The sequence below is a fragment of the Seriola lalandi genome, unplaced genomic scaffold, assembly GCF_002814215.2.
Source record: "Seriola lalandi dorsalis isolate HSWRI2012SDOR001 ecotype SW California unplaced genomic scaffold, Sedor1 jcf7180002054971, whole genome shotgun sequence".
NCBI classification, from domain to species: Eukaryota; Metazoa; Chordata; class Actinopteri; order Carangiformes; family Carangidae; genus Seriola; species Seriola lalandi.
In genome coordinates, this window is record NW_019525522.1 from 100,346 (window position 1) to 120,836 (window position 20,491).

The following is a 20,491-nucleotide window of genomic DNA, read 5'->3' on the forward strand; positions in this document are numbered from 1 at the left end:
GGGGGGGTTTGCTTTTTGAGTGTGTGTTAAATTATTAACCCCTCATTATCAGGTGAAAGTCAGGACATAAGGAAAGCCCCATATCACTGATCTGACTAATCAGGGAATAATCAGTTTTGTCTTCACAGCATGCTCTATGATCTTGCATCTTTTGTTGTGTTGTCAGCTGCAGAATTGACCTGTAGCCACTTAGCACAAACACATTCCTGTGAAATAATTGCCATGACATATTTTAATGTTGGGAATACAGTGTCATTGTTGCCACCGCAAACTCATTTCCCCCAGTGACAAACGTCATGCCTTTTTTTTTTTTCTTTCTTTTTTTTTCTTTTGGTGCAGTTGGGAAGTCACTGGGCCTGCTGCCACACAAAAACACCCTTCAGGCAGACTGGGGAGTTACACATCAAAGGCAGAGCGGAAAGAAATCTTGAAATCTGATGATGGGAAGCAGCCTACTGTAGCGTCAAAACATTAGCTCTGCTGGGTGTAATCAGAGTTCACTGACAGCCTGTGAGGAAATCAGGGTGAAGGCAGGAGAGAAGGAGTTCACAGAATATGTTAGCAGCGATGCTAATTTACTGATAACTATTGGTAATTCAGTGAGATCAGTAAGTGAAATAAATGTTTTTGATCTTTAAATCTGAGGATTCTGCACGCGGATCATGTATCCAAACACAGCAGTAAACCGTATTTACAACAAATATCTCTCAAAATATTGGTAATGATTAAAAATTGATGACCACAGTAAAAGATAAAATAAGTTAAGATAGTCCTTTATTAGTCCCACACAAAGTGGACAGTACAAGAAGGAAAAACTGCAAAATGACAGTAACAAATACTTAGAAAGATAAACAATAGATAATAATATAATTCTATATTTACAAAGATTTACAAAATAGCAGCATATGAACCCAAAGATATCGAATTTACAGTCTAATGATTAGACAAGCAACAAATCTCAACAACGAGACGCAGGAAACAGTGAATGTTTAGGGACTGTATGAAAGTGATTGGGCAGGATTGGCCTTTCTTTAGTCTTTGTTTAAGGTAGGGTAGTTATATTTTTGCTGGCCAGTAAATTATTTTAGTATTGTATTTTATTTTCTCATTACATGTTCCGTTAGCCTTCACTTGTTGAGTTAATTGCAATGTCTGATGTCCTATAAAGTGACAGCGTTGTGTGATCTAATTCAAATTAATTTTATTATCATAATATGGGATTATCAATGTTTAAACTTAGCTGCATAACTCAACTACAGCGTCCCTGGTTTGTTTGTATTGTGCACAAGGTTGCAGACAATGAAAAGTGAAAGGGGCGGTTCACTGAAAAATATTCATCCTTGAGAGGGTCTTTTTTAAAAGTTGAACATAAGGTTCAAACCCATTTTAGCGAACACTGGTGCTCAGTCATGAGCAGTGAGGATTAGTTGTTGTAGACATAAGGCATACATACATAACATCAATATATAGAGTTTATTATTTCATGCTAATAGTCTTTTAGTGGCTGTGGTGGTTTAGTTAGTCTTTTACCTTTTTGATATTAACTTCTATAATAGACACACCCTTTGTTTTCACACAGGAATTCAGTTTTACCTGGTTGGGTAATTGAACAATAAAAAAACTACTGCTTTCTACTTTCTACTCAGCTACATTTATTTGACAGTTTTAGTTAAACAAGCAAGATACGGTAAGGACTGTAACACGTCTGCATTGTACTGGGTTCTTTCATGGCCCTGGAGAATAAGTTAACCAGGGCAATTGCATAGCGAGGTATAATTCACACTCTGACTAGGGCTTTTATAGAGAAATATATGGTCAAATATATATATAATACTTGTGAATATCCTTTCCTGCCTTTCATCTGGGCATTATTCAGCAGCACCTAATTAATAAAAGGAAGTACATGTTCCATTATTAATGAAGACAGTATGAATCTTCACACCTTAGCTGTGAATTATCTCACATCTCTGACATTGTTCTCCTTGTATTCTGAAAGAAGAACAGATCACCATCAGCGACACAAGCAATGGGATCAAGATGAAAAGACTCTAAATCAAAGTTTTAAAAATGATAATTTTCCCTTTGAACAGTGTAAAAACACACCTGTCATACACACCTGGGATATATTAAAGCCAAATAATTCAAGTTGTTAAGAGGCATTGTTATCAAAAATGTGATCATTGTACAAAGAGCAGTGAGAGGCCATTTCAGAAATTCAGAATGAATTCTGGGACGTGACGGCCGGAGCGAGATGAGATGGCGTGAGAACGGCCTCTAGAGTCACTAGAGTCTGTGTTTGCTCTGACAATGATTCTACTCCAAAGTGTTTGCACTCGGAAATGTGCCTAAGTGGCCTGTTTTCATTGTATCACCCACTCTTCAACATCTCACTCTCTGTCTGTCGCCCTCTCTCTCTCCCTCTCTTTAATCCTTTGTTTCACTGGGCTCCAAAAGCCATTATGTTAGAGTACCTGCAACAATAGAGACACATATTTGATACACACTCTCACACACACACTTTTTGATATTGTGTAAAGTTATTGGTATTCTCCTGTCGCCCATGTTGCAAAGGCGCTGAAGAAAGGGTGACGTCCTGTAACTATGACACTTCAGACCCAATCAGATGTAAGTGATACCTGATGCACTGATTTTAAAGAACAGCTCTGAAATCACAACATCTTCTAGTTAATGGATTTTGTCCCCGCTAACCTTTATAGTTTCAGGTAGTCTTACTAAAGTCTCTCTGACCTTTGACCTCTGTTCAGCCACCATAATAAAGTCTGAGTTGATAGAAATGTCCATAGAGTCATCAGAGTTCCCTTTAATTATTAGAGAGCACTCAAAGCGATGGAGCAGTGGTGAGTAGTGCAGCGAGAGCGCTGTGGACTTCTTTTACCCTGGGTCTTGCCTCTCAGGCTACATACGCGCTGTGTCCCAATTCAGGGGTTTCATCCTTGGAGAGGCTGCATTTGTAGACTGACTGTGTCACAGTCGTGAAACTAGGCTGTCTCGTTTCAAAGGCTGCTTCAATGCAACTGAGAAATGCGCCCCCTTTTTTTCCAGAGCAACGAAGGATCCGACGGGTTGATCCTCTGTGGCCCAGCCCTATCCCAAGATTAATTGCACACCGGTAATGAAAATAATATGGCAACAAGCAACGCCGACAGAGAGCCTGAGGGTTACACTTTTAAATGTTAGTAGTGGGTTTCAGCTCAGTTGAACAGCTAACGGTACAAATGTAAAAAAAAAACAAGAAACAAAGAAAAACAAGGGTCTTAAAATCTCAAGGTTTTGTAAAAAAAAAAAAAAAAAAAATCCGGAAATCCTCTACAGGACAGACCGGCTCATTTCGGTTCGGCCTTCATGGTGTTCTTAGACCGCGTTCTCTGAAAGTTGCAGCCGCTGGATCTGGACACGGCTGCAAGCTGCTCTGCCTTATTGCTGGTGGATGTTGTTGTGGCAGGATGAAGTCTGAAATAAATACCTGCAGAAAGAACTCATGAATGGTTGTCTGGGTTAAAAAAAATCTCACACAGTCTATCTATCACATCTATTAATTCACAGTAAATATGGTCGTAGACAGTCTGTCAAAAACAATCCACACTGTATTATCAACATGATCTATCAGAACGATCGATCAGATATCGATGAAGGAAAGTGATTTTAAGTAGGGTTCCAATACAAAGCACTTCTTTGTTATACTACCATTATTGTTGGATACAATAACCAGTTTCAGTATAATTAGTTATTTGCTTGATTGATTTAAATTAATGTTTTGTTTTTTTTTTTTTACTTCATTGTGTCCTCGTCTGGTTTCAGACGTGGACACAATGACCTGGTACCACTGTGTTTTTAATGCAGACCTGATGTTCACTGTGACGGTGTGGTCACACAGAGACGGTAAAGTGAATTTTTGCCTCACCTTATTCATGGAAATGAAACCGCTGAAGGTTCTAACGCAGTATGTAACTTGAACTCACATCCATCTGTATCTTTGCATTGACTTCATGACTTCAGAGTCCACTAATTGATTTTCATACTTCAGGGGAATGAACGTAAATCAATGTCTGTTTGGAAACGGGGCAGAAAATACATCCAAAAATCTAAAACCCAATAATACTGTTTACCCAAACCGGTTGGTCGTGTTGTAAAGTATATGGATTTGTATTATGTATGTATGATCCTTTAAGACCTGTACACTGTTTTACTTGCGTAACTCTGACTTTTAACCTCTGATGGTTTTTGTTTTGAGTGGATTTGAGATCACTGCTTCCAAGACACGACAAGAAATAAACACTAAAAAAAAAAAAAAATATGTACATATGTAAATGAGAGAACTCCGTCACATACTGTATGATTTCTATACGGCTTTGTTGTCTCGCCTCTGAAGTGACACACACGTAAAACCACAAAGCAGCAGAGTCCTATCTTATTCCTGCTCTGTCCTCGCTCTCAGTCTATTTATCCATCCATCAGTGTCAAACACACAGGTTTGTGTGATGTGCATGAAAACAAAGCCGGAAGGTAACAATGTGTTTGAAGGCTGTGTCTCATTATAATACCTGCTCTCATGTCAAACACACACAAAGATACAAAGAAGTGATCTCTGATATCCCCCTTCTTACCATCCATCCACATACAGAAACCTAAAAGCTGTATATTTTCATATTGATGGCATTCTGGATCTTCTTGTTCTCCTCTGCCTATCCAGGAATGCCTGCTGATATTTCTCTGATGTCTAATGCTGTCTGAATGAACACACACACCAGAAAACACACACACACATACACACACGCACACAAAATGCGTCGTTGAACTGACACTTCAAACAAAGCTTTTGTCTGCTGCCTGACAGCTATTCCTCTCTCCTTCCCCCTCTCCTCCTCTTCCTCCTCCTCTCATTATCCCCCTCACTTCTCCCTGTCATTCCAAAACACTCGTTCTACCCCCTCATCCCCTCGCTCTCTCCCACACACACACGCACACACACGCACTGCAAGCGAATTCAAGGGTTTATTCCTAATTGAGCTGCCTGGTTAAATGCAGGTTAAATACAGAGATTGAAAATATGAGGGCCTTTTTATAACACCACTTCAGCTAAAGGTACAATAATCAGCAGTGTTTCTTCTCTAGAAGCAATAGATTAATAAAATTATTTATTTTACAGCAAATTGTCAGAATGACTCCATTACTGGTGGAGGTGTCACTAATAAAAGCATTTGTTAAACTTTGAAGTGAAATAAAACGGGATCTCTCATTAGTTTTACCGTCATGTTTGAGAGTGTTGCGAACATGCGCAGAGCATTGTGTGTTCACTGACGGGGTTTAGGGTTAACCCAGGGGTTGCACACTTTCTGGAACAAAAACTCCACCGCTTGAAGGAGCTCAGTTTGTGCTTTATTTAAACACAAGACCCCAGATGTTTACTGGAGACCTTATTGGGCGAAATGCAAAGTTATTTTAGTTTCAAAAACCAATTTTTGCTGGTTGTACTGGGTTTACCCAAGTGAAGAAGGATGCTGAGTGTGTTTGAGATTTGAGGGTCATTTGGTGTCAATAAATTGGCCGCATGTAGCAAATGGTTTTAAAGTACAGGATGTCTGCTGAGAGCGCTAATCCCCCTTAATAAACACATACACGCACATTAAATCAGTTAAATACCTAAATCATAGCATGGAAGCAGGCGGTTGGGGAGGGATTTGCAGCAAATGGCGCTGGCATGGGGAAATCAGCAGAGAAATGATAATTGTTAAATATAATGGCTGCCTGTAAACAAATATGATTGGAAGGTGCTGTTCAGCTGGTAGCCACTTGGCTGTGAATGAGCCAATGATCGTGACGCATGAATGACACAGCATTTATTTTTTTTTATTATTTTTCCGGAGCCACAACGTTTTTCTTGTACATGAGTGAAAATAACCTTTCCTGGTTAACTTTTCTTTTCATGTCACAGTGGTAATATCTAAGATAATCCATAAAAGAAGATGTGGTTTAGATAGGTGCGTTGCTTTGACCTCAGCCTCATAATGCATGTGAGCAAACACTGATTTCACTGGTAAGACTCTCAGTTGTCAACACCTAAATTTAAGAGGAAACAGCGCAATTCTATTCTGACTTTGATGTGCTAAATCATGTTTTATTCATTAGTTTGATGTTGTTTTCAATCTTTTTCTTAAGTTGAGGTGATGTCTATTGTATAAGCCTTTGGCTTCTGGACCTCTTCTGTGACACCTGGTTTCTATCATCTGGTTTTATGTGGTTTGCATCTGCAAATAAAAACAAACCACTGAAATAAACTAGAAGCAGAAGACACAAGATGATTTAACTTCTGTACCTGTTCGATTTTGTGTGAAATTTCATAGTTGGTTTGAATATACTTTAACTCTTAATGATAGATGATGGGGTTTGGATTCTGCTGCTGCAGTTTCAGGGTCCCAATATTTTTCATGCTGGTTCACGAGTTGCTGGGAGACTTGAATGGAGCAGAACCTGTATTAATATTATAAGTGACATGTGCTTTTCCTATATGACGAGTTCAAATGTCTGCTGTGAAAAAGGTCTGCTTAGACAGTTTATTAAGTGTCCAGTTATGTTCACCTCATGTGAATTAGTGGAGCTGCTGCACGCTGTCAGCCAATCACTGTCCACTGAATCTACTAAAGGTGCCTTTTTAGTAAAACCTGATATTTACCACACAATATTTTGAATATGAAATTACAGTATGAGTGACATATTCACTACAGTAAAAACAAAATGCTTTTCATCTTATGAGGAAGAACATGATCTAAACTATGACTGTGAAATGCCACAGTACCGTGTATATCAAATGTGGAAAAGCTGATTGCAAATGACTAAAACGTACAGAGGGCTTTGCTTAAAATGCCTTGATGGCTTCAGATGAGTTAAAATATATTTCCAAGCGGTTGCCTTGAACTGTTCTGACAGTAATTCCCATAAGACACAAATGCAGCATGAGTCCACAAAGTCAGGCTCCAGTAGATTTTCAATGAAGCAGCTCCAGAAACTCTCTTGATGACATATGCAGGCTGGAGCCTTTCTTCCCACTGACGACAGAACACAGAAACTTCAACATGTTCAACTCAATCCACTGACCAGATTCAACATCTGGCTGCAGGCGTGCGGTGTGCTGGAAACATCTTTCAGTTTTTACTGGCATTAAATGTAACTGTTCTACATGACACAACATGAATAAATTAAATGAAGAAACCCAAATACCACCATTTTAGCTCAGTTCCATACACATTTCACCATTACAATATATAAACTGTGGTCTAAAGCAAAACCTGTCAGTTACACTTTTTATTTAAAATATCCTGTTGCCACTTGCAGCTGTAATCGTTCATTTTCCCCCATAGTAAACCCTGTGACTAACCTTCATCCATCAGGGGAAGGAAGCTGTATTTCCACTGGGCAGCTGCTGAGGCCAGATCCTGCTGAGCTGCAGGTTCAGTGCCTTGCTAAAGGGCAACCCCAGCAGCAGTTGTTGAGGAGTGGAGAGCAATGCTGAAACACTTTGCAGTGAAAGTGAATGAGAGGATGATGAGGCTGTGTTAGAGACATTGGTGTGTGTGTCTGTGTGTGTGTTTAGTTATCAGGGGAGCACAGCATAGCTCTGCTGAGATTAAATTCCCAGAGCTTACTCTGGCTATCAGCATTACTTCAGGACACACACACACACACACACACACTCACACACTAACATCCACACAGAAGGAAAGCAGAGTGGTAGGAAAGAAAGCTGCCATCGCTACATTTTCATTCACAGAAAATATCAACATCGACAGTATGCCCACTGCTGATATCACCACTGCTATTAATCCCCACCAATCCATCCGTCTGTCCATCTTTCTTTCTTTTTTTCTTTCTTTCTTTCTTCTTATTTTGAAAAGTGAGTGTTTTACTATTATCAGCAGTGCAGACAAACTGCTGTTAATGCTAACGTTGGCTATGTAGCAATAGCAAAACTTACAAATATCTCTTTTAAATTAAATTATAATGAATATAAGTCAGCTTTGGTATTAGGTGCATTGCCATCTACCTGTTTTGTGGAAATCCAGAAATTTACAAAGAAATTCAAATAAAAAAAAAAAAAAAACTAGCATATTGATCATGAAATCCTTTATGCATGTTATTTAAAGGCAGATCCGCGAGGAACGATTTAACATGAAACAAACATAAATGTCATATTTCGATCGTGTTTTCTACATTTTTGTTTTTCACCATCTGACGATAGACTGGTGCCCCTTTACTTAGGTCATCTCGTTGAGCCCTCTTCTTCTGCAGTGGTTTAATGGCACCTCACCGGAGAATCAGTTCCACCTACTGCTTAAGTCAGTGAACCAATTTAGATAAACGTGTTTTCTTTTGATGATTTCCTGAAAATTAAGCTAAAATTTCCATTACATCTGGATCGAAGCCTAGCTACCAACCACTTCTGTACTTGATTGGACAAAGTGACTTTTAGTGCACCCATTCTGTTTCACCCTGTCGAAGCAGGTAGCTGTAAAGTTTCTCACTGACCTGGCTGACCACAGCACTATGGTTCCAAAACCTGTAAAAAAAAAACAGAGTTCAGTGAGGTGTAAAAGGATCTAGAGGCAGTCTAACCTGTGTGTGACAGACAGTGTTGCTCTCTGTTCCCGCCACAAGCGGGGAAATAAATCCTGGATGTGTTAATTACCTCGTCTGACCTGATTCCCTTCATGTGAACGTCTATCGTGTGACAGACGGAGACAGAGACAGTGATCTCTGCCATGGGACTGCAGCGCTCTGTGTGTGTGTGTGTGTGTGTGTGCGTGTGCGTGTGCGTGTGTTCTGTATACGAGTGTATGTGTGTTTCGTAGTGACAGCTCTGTCAGTTATCTTTCTGTACTGACAGGCAATGCACATGTCAACCAGCGGTCCCAGCACATGCAATGATCACATCTATGTATACTGCTCTAACACACACACACACACACGCACATGCACACACACACACAAACACCCAACCTGTCAGTCATTTTGTCTGGTATTCCCACTGCTCTCTTGTTTTGTGCTCCTCCTTTCTTTCTATTCTACCTTCCTCTCCCCATCCCTCCTCTCTGTCTTTCATCATTCTGTTATTTTTTTTCCTTTTTAAGAAACTGTCTGTTGCCCTGAAACTGTGTCTTTTTTTCCTCCCCTGGGTCTGTGTGATTTTTTTTTTTTTCTCTCTTTTCTCTCGTTGCCTCTCCACTCTCTCTCCCTCCCACTCACATCTTGCTGATAGATTAAATGTTGGAAACGAGGTCTGGTAGAGAAAAAGAGAGTCTCTTTTAATTGTGTTGATCGCTAATTACCCGGCCTGTCTCATCTCTCGGCAGTGGATGTGGTAAAACACGATGCCCTTCCCTGGGTCAGCAGGCCACAGCCTCATGCATAACTAGAATTCACACACACACACACACACACACACTCACACATACACTATGCACACACATTACTTTGTACTTCTTACATTTGAGTTTGCCTGCTAGTTTGTAGATTTCTCAGTGGAGGCTGGTGACTGAAGAAGTTTAGGAGAGCAGGGTGAATCGGTAACTGTCCAGTAAAAATGTTTTTTGCTAAAAATACATGGTTATGTAAGGGAAGCGTTCCAAAAACCTGGGGTCCACCACCCTCTCTCTTCCCCGCAGACCACAGCTTTCAGCCATTCCTATCATTGTTTACTGTCAGCTGTCTCATATTTTAAATGCCACAAGAAACAGTCCTGACTCCAAATCCACAAGCAATAATTCTGGCTATCAAGACAGCATAGTTCATAACAGGGGTGTAGGAATGTTCGAAGATTAAAAGCAAATTTTCTCTGGAACCATCCATTGACAGCATGATAGGACATAAATGCATCTGGCCTTCAGTGGGTACAGCGTGTCATGAGCACTGCCCGGATGAGGAGTTCAATTCCCAGTGGGCTCACCTATGTTAGAAATGAATGCACTCATGAATGAAAGTAGCCGGCTAATGGCATATGTTATATCACAAAATAGACACAGTTGTAAAAGATAAGCCTTTATGAGCTCTGGCTAATATTGTAGTTGTAACAGTGCTTTGGTTGACTTTTTTTTGCCTGTTGGTTCCCTACATAAACTGTAGGCCTAGTTATATAAAGATGATCATTCTTTATTCGATTCATTTCATTTCCTTTTTCACTGTTTTTAATTTTGTTGTTCCAAATGCCTGTCACAAATATAGCATAATACTATTTCAAGAAACCCCTGTTCTTAAACCGCTGTAATTGTTGTAAAATATTAAGTATGGAGATGGCACTGGGAGGCTATTAGCTTATCTTAGCATAAAGACAGGAACAATGGGAAACAGCTAGCCTAGCCAGCTAATGGCTAAAGTTCACTAATTAGGAAGTTGTGTCCCATTACTTTAATCCATACCTGAACAGTTTGTGGTTTTAGGGTGAGTAACGTGCAGTAACTAACTATTTCTTGGTGTACAAAGATAAATGGTTGTTTGTCAAGGAACATGCTAGCTACACCTCACACTGTAACTCACCTTAAAACCACAAGTTGTCGTGTTCATGTTGCTGTAAGTTTACGGAAATGAGATACAGTGTGTTAATAAGACAGCTGCAGAGGTATTGGAAGGACATACTTTTAACTTTGGTGAGAACCAGGCTGGTTGTTTCTTCCTGTCTATATGCTAAGCTTAGCTAATTGCCTCCATATGTATCACATTGACATCAGCTGAATTAGTTCATTGCAAAAAAACTGGTTTCTTTTTGAACAGTTTCCTGCAGATAGAGATAAAGCAATAACAAAGCTATGGGCACTATATGACGTTCTGATGGCATGCATGTAGGAAAGGGTCAGTAGAAGTATGTGATGAACATTTTATAGGAGTCTGAAGATCCACCGGCCTTTTCCAAAGTAAATTTAAGGCTATTCGAATGTATTTAAAGTAAAGTATTCGTTGGGTAAAAATAACAATTTAAACCCACTGCATAACTGATTCGAAGAGGCAGAAAACTTTCCTTATATTCTTTGAAACTGTCAGTACAAACATCTAGCTATTTAGGTTTAATAAGGACAGGATTAACAGGAAATGAGTTTCAGTGGAAGATGGCAGCTTGTGTTGGAAGTGAGGTAAATAGTGACTAAAATGGAAACTGTATCTTATCCAGAGAGTTTGATGAGTAGCCTATGTTTAAACATTGTTAGTAATCTCAAACAAACTATACAGCTTCATTAAACAAGTTTGACATTTTTACCTTTATTACTTATCCCTCAGAAATTAAATTGTTTTACAGAACCATATTTTCTTGCTGTCACCGTGAAACTTATACCAGCATTCAGTTTTTCTAATCTTTCCTCTTTCCTCCTTGTTTATGTGCAATTTGAGTCACTTTCAGACAGTGCAATGACATTATTTACCCTGCTATTTTCCTTTACAAGCTACCCGGCTAGTCTAATCACACTGCAGGAGAAGAATCTCAGCCCATCGCCTTTGCAGCCCCAAAAATGACTTGTTAGCTCATTAAAAACCAGTGGGTTTCTTTGGTGGCAGGCTAAGTGTTGGCCTCAGTGGGGGATGCTAACAAGAATTTTTCTTTGTGTTTCCAGTCATCTGGAGTCGGAGCGCAGCGCCCTGAAGAGGAGAGAGTGGGAGAGGAGGAACCAGGAGGTCCAGCAGGATGAAGACCTGTTCTCAACTGGATTCAACCTGTTTGGAGAACCTTACAAAGTAAGAGCAATTGAATACTGGATAGTTAATAATCTGATCAGAACTGGGTCTGAACAGTTATTTAATAGTAGTTCTGATAATAGTAGCCCTAACTGCCAAAAAATTATTATCAAAATGCCTGTCGGGATCATCATTTTTGAAAACAACACAATCTGACAGAACAGTACAGATTACTCTGTAGACACAAATTAAAACATACATGAAAGATGTGTAAAGAATGCATTGTCTTGTAAGATAGCATGTATTTTAATGTATTTTGCCTCATATGTGATGCAGATGCTCGGAGATAATAGTTATGAATATCCGGCGCATACTTATGTAGCAATTAAAGATCCTAAGAAGTGTCCAAAATTGATCAACTTCTGTCTGCACTTATCCCCTAGTGAGTCTTCAATGTGGCAAACACTATATAGTGGGTGAGTGAATAAGTGGACAGCCACACACTTTTTACACACTTCTTTACACCGAGTGCTGCTTTCTCTACACAGAGTGCTCTCTCACTGCTGTTTAGGAGACAGCTTTATATTTCGCTGTTAAGTTTTGACTGATCTCTGCAGGAGGAGAGAAGAAGTGGACATACCTGACACCAGAATTTCATTTGGGTAAATGGAGTGAATTTATGACATCTTAATCAGTGAGGATGGGCCACTCTCCTCTGATACAGCCATACTTTGTGATTAAGGCTCATGTGAAACAATTTTGCCCCATGCAAGCAATCAGTTGAAAGGAATTGTTATTGCTTAGCAACAAACATTTTTATGCCTCCAGCTGTGGCCAGAGGCATTATGTTTTCAGGCTGTCCGTCCGTCCCGTTCTCTTAAACGCGAGATCTCAGGAACACCTTCAGGGAATTTCTTCAAGTTTGGCACGTGTGTTCACTTGGACTCAAGAATGAACGGATTAGAATTTGGTTGCCAGATCAAAGGTCAATACGGTGGCCCTGGCAGCTCAACCCACTGCTACTTGCACATGCAAAGACACACAATCAACTTGACAATACATGCGCTGCAAAAAAATCACAACACGTGTCATTAAACAAACGCGCTACAAATCCAGTCACAACACAACACAAGTGTTTAACGGGGACACTATAAAGAACCTTGCTGGGACTCGTTCAATGCCAAATTGTGACTTTTGAAGTTAAAAGCACTGAATAAAGAGTGCGTCCCAGCCAGGTTCATCACGTTCATCAAGTTATTTTTTGCCTTAATTCTGATAGCGAGAGTGAGAGAGAGAGAGACAGAAAAGTCAGGGAGAGAGGGAGAGAGAGAGCGAGAGAGAGAGAGAGAGAGAGAGAGACAGAGGGTGATATGGCACAAAGGGCCACGGGTTGGTCTTGAACCCAGGCCGCCGTGGTTAGGATTACGTCTTCTTGGTAAGATTCTGAATCGGTGACACTACTCTTGGCTGCCCACCTTTGCGCTATGGTGATTGTATAGATCTTCACTCTTTACTATGTGCTGTATATTATATGAGCCTGGACAGACACGGATGTAATACAGCTCCGAGGCAGTAGTTTTGTTGTGTAATTCACTTAAATCCTGTTTTTGTGGCTGATACTGCTAATGGTGGCTTTTGGATCATTATAGTTTATTGTAATCTTTTTTTTCTCCTCTCGCTCTCCCTGTGAGACCAGTAGTGTAATATCCTCAAGCATAGGGTCCTGGTCTGTTCTGTTCTGAAGTAGCGGAGATGCCATCACTTTGCTTCTTCTTTAGCTGAAAGTGAACTAGTCATGCATGAAGTCCATGGCCACTCTCCTGCCCCATGTGTATAAAATTGATTTTGGTTTGTTAACTCTCATTTGCTACCGCCAGGCACTTCAACACTTGGTTATGCCGCCAAGTGTATCGACCTTGGGACGGACCGCCTTTGAATCTTGACAGAATGTGTTTAACTGCTGCTGTGTCTGAACGCAGAGGACATGAGGGCTTCTCGCTAAGATGCTGCTTGAGGTTTGGGGAGGGGGGTGGGGGGTGAGAGGTTGTTCTGATAAATCCTAGGTGCCTCCATACTCCAACTAATTGTTTCCGACTAATTAATGGTGCTGAGGTGAGGTCAAGATGTGTGTGTGAGGAGAGAGCGAGGATGACTGTGGGCGGGGCTGTGTTCAGGGTGATCACTGCTGCTATTTTAATGAAGCTAGAGAGAAGGATGCAATGCGGTGTCTGTTTTAAGTTAGACATTTACAGTGATTAGATCCAAATAAGAAAATTGGGCCTAATCTTTTTTTTTTTGTTGCATTTTTGCAAGTACTGGAGGCGCGAATAACATTTTTCCAGTGTGCTTCATCAGGATCACAGGTTACGAGTGTGAACAAAGCTCATATCTCCTTAGTTTTGGAAGTGAAACAGTCTCCACTTATGGTTTTTGTTAGATTTAAATTGTTTTTATTTTCTACTGTAACAAAATACGTCTGCTGCTCAATGCATCAGATCAAAGATTAACTAACAAGCCCAAGAATCTGATAATGCATTCAATGCCATCTTTCAACATTAGTGAATTTATACTGAAAGATAATTTCAGTCGAGGTCTCAGGTGCACGATTGTCCAAAATGGATGCATCTCCTATGGTTACTGGGCTGATTCATTCCCATCATGCCTTCCTTTGACCAGACTGACGTATCCTGCTCTCATTGATTACAATCATTAACAGGGGAACGATAATTGAAGGTAAAAATGATCCAGATAAAACTTGGAGCGATGATACATTTTTATAAGTGACTGGCCAAGGGGGAGTGACTGCATCATTCACAGAGGATGACATGTTTACTTGTTTTATTTTCCAGCTCTTTTCAACTAATCTTTTTCCTCCATAGACTTCCACAGTTTATCTCGTGCTGCTGCTAAACCTGACATATGGCTTTGGCACACCTTGCCACTTTCTTCTGCTCATTTATTTGCCACACTAACAATTTCATTTTTTCTTTTCTTCTGAAGGTGTTTCTTTTCTCCATACAATTCAGTGGATTTACCGTAAACACCCTCACTGCACTTTCTCTGTGTCAACCTGCTGACTGAACTTCCAGAACTGCTCCTTTACAGATTTATATCAGCCCCTTTTCATTATCACACAGGATTTATGGAACTTTTATCGTTCCCGGTTTCTCTTTCTCTTCTTTATTTTTATTTTCATTTTTTTTTCTTCCATCAGTTTCTGTCTTTCCCTCTCTGTACCTGTATACATCAATCATATGTCCGTCACTCTGTCTGTCTTTCTGTCTCCCTCTCCACAGTGTTCATTTTCTCTGTCAGCTATTAGCTAATCCCTCTTCTAATCCTGTTAAAGAGCGTTATGCTGTTAGCAGCTATTTGGGATGATCTATTCACAGACACACACACACACCCTTCACACACAAACACACACACACCCTTCACACACACACTCTCACACACACATAGGTATTCATCCTCTCCCTCTCCTCTGTTTTCCATTTTGCCTCTCTGTAAATGTGTTTTCTGTTCCTCTTCAGCCACCAGATCTTTTATTCATGAGCCTGAGATGGAGAAGAGATGGGCTAATTTATTCACAGCTAACTTTGGCTTGCCACGGTGTGTAGTGTTTGTGTATGCGTGTGCACACACACAGAAATTACATCTGTTAAGATTATATGAATGCAGTTCTCCCCTTTCTTGTATGAATCTTTTGTAAATAAGACTTGATTCTTTGCACTGTTTCATTTTTTGGTACTTTCATGGTGTTCCTGCTTTATTAGAGTGTAAAAATGAAGGATACAGTGAAGTGAGGAGAGACATGGTGGGAGAGATGAATGTTGCCTCCAGTCACATAGATCTGAGTTGAGGCTTTTGTGGCACACAGAGCAATAAGGATTGGTCATGTTAAACCCAGGCCAACGTGTGATTTGTAATCATGGCAGAGATGTTCAGTCTGTGTTCTCAGTCCTGTGCAAGTCAAGTCAAGTAAAAGTTCTACCATATTTCATCAAACATGGATGTTATTTCAGGCTTCGTCTCGTCCTCCTCCAGGATGAGAGGTGTGCAGGTTGCAGTGGAAATTATTAGTAAGAGTTTCAAAAGCACATTAGGTGCAAATGTAGGAGTCTCATCTGGTTATTGATTTTGGTGGTTGTTAAAGTAGAAGTTATGTCTCAGACGCTGGATAATCCTGGGGATTTGGTCCGTAAATTTGAGCGAAACACAAGCCTCTGTGGCTCTAGGGACGGCAGTGTTGGTCAGTCGGTCTTAACTCGGTCGGTTTGTCCACCACTTTGGTCCAGACTGAAAAGTCTCATCTAGTTGATAGATTGCCATGACATTTTGTACAGAAATTCATGGTCCACACAGGAGGAATCTTAATCACTTTGCTGATCCCCTGACTCTTCTCACAGTGCCATTACCAGGCCAAATTTTTAATTTGTCCATTCCTTTGATTTATGATCAGATAACTGAAACTAATGATATTCCCACCAGCTTCAGCTGTACTTTGTGTTTATTGCCGTTTTCATGCTAATATATGCTAAACTAAAATGGTAAACATGGTAAACCTGCTCAACAGCTCCTTATTAACATTGTTACTGTGATCATGTTAACATGGCGCCATTAGAATTTAGCTCAAAGCACTGCTGTGCCTCTAAGTGCCTGTAAGTGCAGCCTCTCAGGCTCTGTTCACAACTGGCATTAAAACGCGTCTCCAGATGCGTCTCGAGTGACCACTTGTGATCGGATCTCACTTCCTTGCTCAATATGCAAATAAACACCTACATCATTTCGGTTAAAGACCAAATGCTTTGGTTTTTTTTTTGGCCAGTGTGACTATGACAGACGGGTCTGTTGTCAATGTGTTTGTGAGAGAGCGAGAGAGAGAGAGAGAGAGAGAGACAGCGGGACAAGGAGGGGCTGAGCGAATCAATGTGCTGAGCACAGCTCTCCAATAAATAAGGCTTTAGCCATTTGAAATATTAAAAAATAAATCAATGAATGGAAAACACTGTGAGACATGTAAAATTATTTTCAGTTCACTATGAAACTGCGGTGGGATTAATTAGCCTGTGGCAGAGGTTGTCAGCTGAGTAGACAGTCCTTCATTGTGGCCCAGGACTCCTTTACATTCACACTGCTAAAAGAACATGGCCACATGCGGCCCAGACCACCTCCAAATGTGGTCTGAGTGACTGGGTGTTATCACACCAAGCGGCAAACTCTGGTGCTGAAAAATGATGCACACACAAACACAGAGATGACAGAAACTGCAGTGGAGGTTATCTTCCAAAGTGAGTCAACCCCCACAGACGCTCATGTTGAAATGTCCAACTCTACAGCACAAATAAACATGTCAACAGCCTGGTACAAAAAACTGTTTTGGTCTCTATAGATGATTTCCTCCTTCATGACAACCCATCACCCATTTAAATCTTATTGAGGCTTAAAGTGATGCATAATTGAGGGTGTGACCACTTTGAGTGGCAGGTGGGTGAGTGTATATTTGCCACAAACCGTCATTCACCGAAGTCTCAGTTCCCCACACACCCCACCTCTTTGCCCATTTTTGGATTAGCTGGGAGTTAGGGGGATTCAAACACTGGCAAGATGGGGACAGCGGAGCGGCTCACTCTGAGCTTCAAAACTACGTCCATCTTTATTTACAGTCTGTGGTTCACCAGTGGAATTAGAGCTGTACTTGTGACTGGATCACCCAAGACTCATGTTAATGCCATGTCTTAACAGGGCCTGAGAGCTGCTGGCATGACTGAAGATGCTTAATCTTGTTTCACTATGTTTTTACGTTTCATTGACTAAACAAATAATCATTTAATCCAGATATAATTAGCAGATCTTAATTAATACTGGTACTGGTACCAGTAGTGGTTCTTCAGTATTCCTGAAGGTTGTGTGAGTTATACCAGAAACCAAACCTTTCATTTCACTTTCCCATTTGATTGTGGAAAAAATGGTCTCACAATAAGGCAGTTATCATCAAATGATACTTACATTGCCTTCAATTAGATGTATCTAACAGACACACACACACACACACACACACACACACACACACACACAAGCACACACTTATAATTCCCTCCTCAGCAATAAGACCTCTCCATGGATCATTGCCTGTTATTACAGTATTATTTGGTTATAGACAGAAGCCGTTTGTTTGCATCGGAAAAACAAAACACCAGCAGACACATGCTTTCTGAAGGATATATTGATCATGTTCGTTAACTGACACAAATTTATTTGATGTACAAGATGTGAGCGTTTTCTCCTTCTGATCAAAGCCAAAATAAATGCAGTTTGACGATCGACCCTGACAGTCTCTCGTAGATCTGCATGATTGGTGTTAATTTACTGCCACAGTCGGTGTTGGGATTAAATTATTATTACTGCGTATAACTCTTTGAGAAACATTACCTGAGATTAGTTAATCTCCTCCTCCCTATGAAGATAAATTCATTATTCATGAATTCATTAACCTCTCCAAATACAGGCAATTTCACCCTGTCATGAAAATTAGATAGATTAGAAATCAGTTTCTTATTCACTCCTCAGTGTGTTTCAACCTTTAAACCTCCTGTGCTGTATTTGACACTATCACTGCTCGTTAGCACAGGGGTGATTAGCAGAGTGCCAGTTGTCAACCACCTTGCCTTTACAGCCGAGAAAATCTATTGACCGATCCACAAAAGTTATGTAAAATAAAATTACAGGGTCATATTTAACATTGATCTTACTCAGTGTTTCCAGTGTTCATCATTTGTCTGTAATTCATCATGAAATGTCACGATTAAATTATAGGCTGTAGATCTTAAATAATTCACACTTTCTCATGATTAATACTTTGCACCACAATTTGTTGCGCAGGTATAAAGGAAATGTCAGAGAACTGGATAAAAATGTACTGGTCTTCGTTTTTTTCTTCCTCCTTTCACTTTTTTCTTTTGCAAGAATCTTGTTCCAAATATAGACCTGCTGAAACCACTGCTGATTGCCCTTGTTCTTTCAAAAATGCCAGATGATCAAATCATATAGTTTCATCATTAAAGAGGCTGACGATGACTGACACGGAAGGTACTCTTGAGCTATTCTGAGGAACATCTCAGTGTTACCACGTAGCAGCTGAAGGTGCTACACCGTCATACATCAGTAAGGCCCACACTGTCCTCCAAGCAATGATTGCTTGAAAATCTGGGGTCAGGCTAATAATGATTCCTGCACCATTAATTTTACTGCTCCAGCCTGGACTGGACCCTCTTAAGGGTGGCATGTGTTTAATTAATCATCTCGTCCTGATGTCTGGTCAGTGGTCACCCGATCCATCTCTCACTGTTCCTCTCCGGATGAATAAAGAGGGCTTTTCATTAAGTGTGGAGAAATGAAAAAATGGGAGACTTAATTAACACTCTTCTCTCTCTTCATCCCTCCTGTCTTTTTGTTCTCCCCTTTCTCTTTTCAGACTAATAAAGGTGATGCATTGGCCAGTCGCGTCCAGAACACGCTGGGCTCCTACGAAGAGATGAAAGACCTGTTAACCAGCCACTCCAACCAGAGCCACTTGGTGGGAATCCCCAAAGGCAGCAGTGCGAACAACAACCTACAGACCCCGACCACTTCAATGACAGACAGACCCGCCATGGAGTCCCAGCTTTTCAATGACACCTTAAGAGGGGGAGCAGGTGGAGGAGGAGGAGGAGGAGGAGCAGAGGCAAGTGGGGATAAGAGGATGGGAAATGCACCATCGTCATCTTCAGCCTCCATGCAGCCTCCTGCTTCGACCACGTCGTCATCAAGCACGTCGACAATCCCACATCAGACTTCGAAGAAGTCACGGAGCTCCATGGACTGGTCAAGGGGAGGCCACGGACAGAGTACCCAAGGACCGGGCCTCGTCTTGGGGTTGGGACAGAACGGCCAGGGGCAGGCTGCTGGAGCTGCCAGTGGCAGAGGGAAAATATCTTTATTGGACGAGCAGCAAATGCAAAGGCACGAAGAGCTGTTTAGCTCACTGAAAGATGAACTGGGTCTAAAAGAAGATTCAAGCCCTTCTTCTTCCTCTTCCTCCTCCTCTTCCTCCTCTTCCTCTTCTAGAAGGCACTCTTCCCACCCCTCCAAAACCCTTCCTCTCCCAGGTAAATCTTACACAAACAGGCCTGAAAGGAATAGGCTGACATTTTGGGGAATACATTTGCTCTAATCCTGAGAGTTAGTCGAGATGATCGACAGTATCCATCAGTCAGTTGGATTGACATAGCCAGGCTAGCTGTTTCCCCCTGCTTCTATTCTTCAAGCTAAGCTAATACTGCACGTGTGCAGGTACTGTGCACATCTCCTGTTATTCCAACCTGGGAATGCCCTCACATTACAAGATGGTCACCCATGTTCCTCGTCTTGTAATAACATTAATTAAATAGCCTGAAGCAGCTAGTTTCGACATGTTTGGAGCCATTTGTTAACAAGTGAAACAAGCAGTTTATAGCTCCTTATGAATCTGCTGAATCTATTGTATTAGTGTCAGAGTTTGTGACTTTGCAGCCATTGTTTTTGTTTGTTGACACATCTGTAGTTCTTTTTATCAAGTAGCCATGAAGATTTCTGTCCCACTCGGTTTTTCATAATTCTGATCTGAATTAAATAACATGAGTGTGGGAGAAGCTAATAGGTCGTATTTAGCAGACATGAGAGTGGATGGGAATGTGGATAGCTGTGTAACTACTCTTTAAAGAGTAGCAGGGGATAACTCAGATTGTGTTTGATAAAATTGTCAGCCAAAAATGGGACTTCACACGTTTTATGGAAAATC

The 20,491-nt window shown here is 40.7% G+C and overlaps 1 protein-coding gene across 1 annotated transcript in view; it reads left to right on the forward strand.

Moving 5' to 3' along the window:
- The window catches only part of aff2 (AF4/FMR2 family, member 2), a 155,527-nt gene that overhangs the window by 31,514 nt on the left and 103,522 nt on the right, over window positions 1-20,491 (forward strand). The window contains exons 2-3 of the mRNA XM_087170998.1: window positions 11,613-11,733; window positions 19,148-19,820. Coding sequence (XP_087027124.1) covers window positions 11,613-11,733; window positions 19,148-19,820 — 794 coding nt within the window. The remainder of the gene's footprint in view (window positions 1-11,612; window positions 11,734-19,147; window positions 19,821-20,491) is intronic.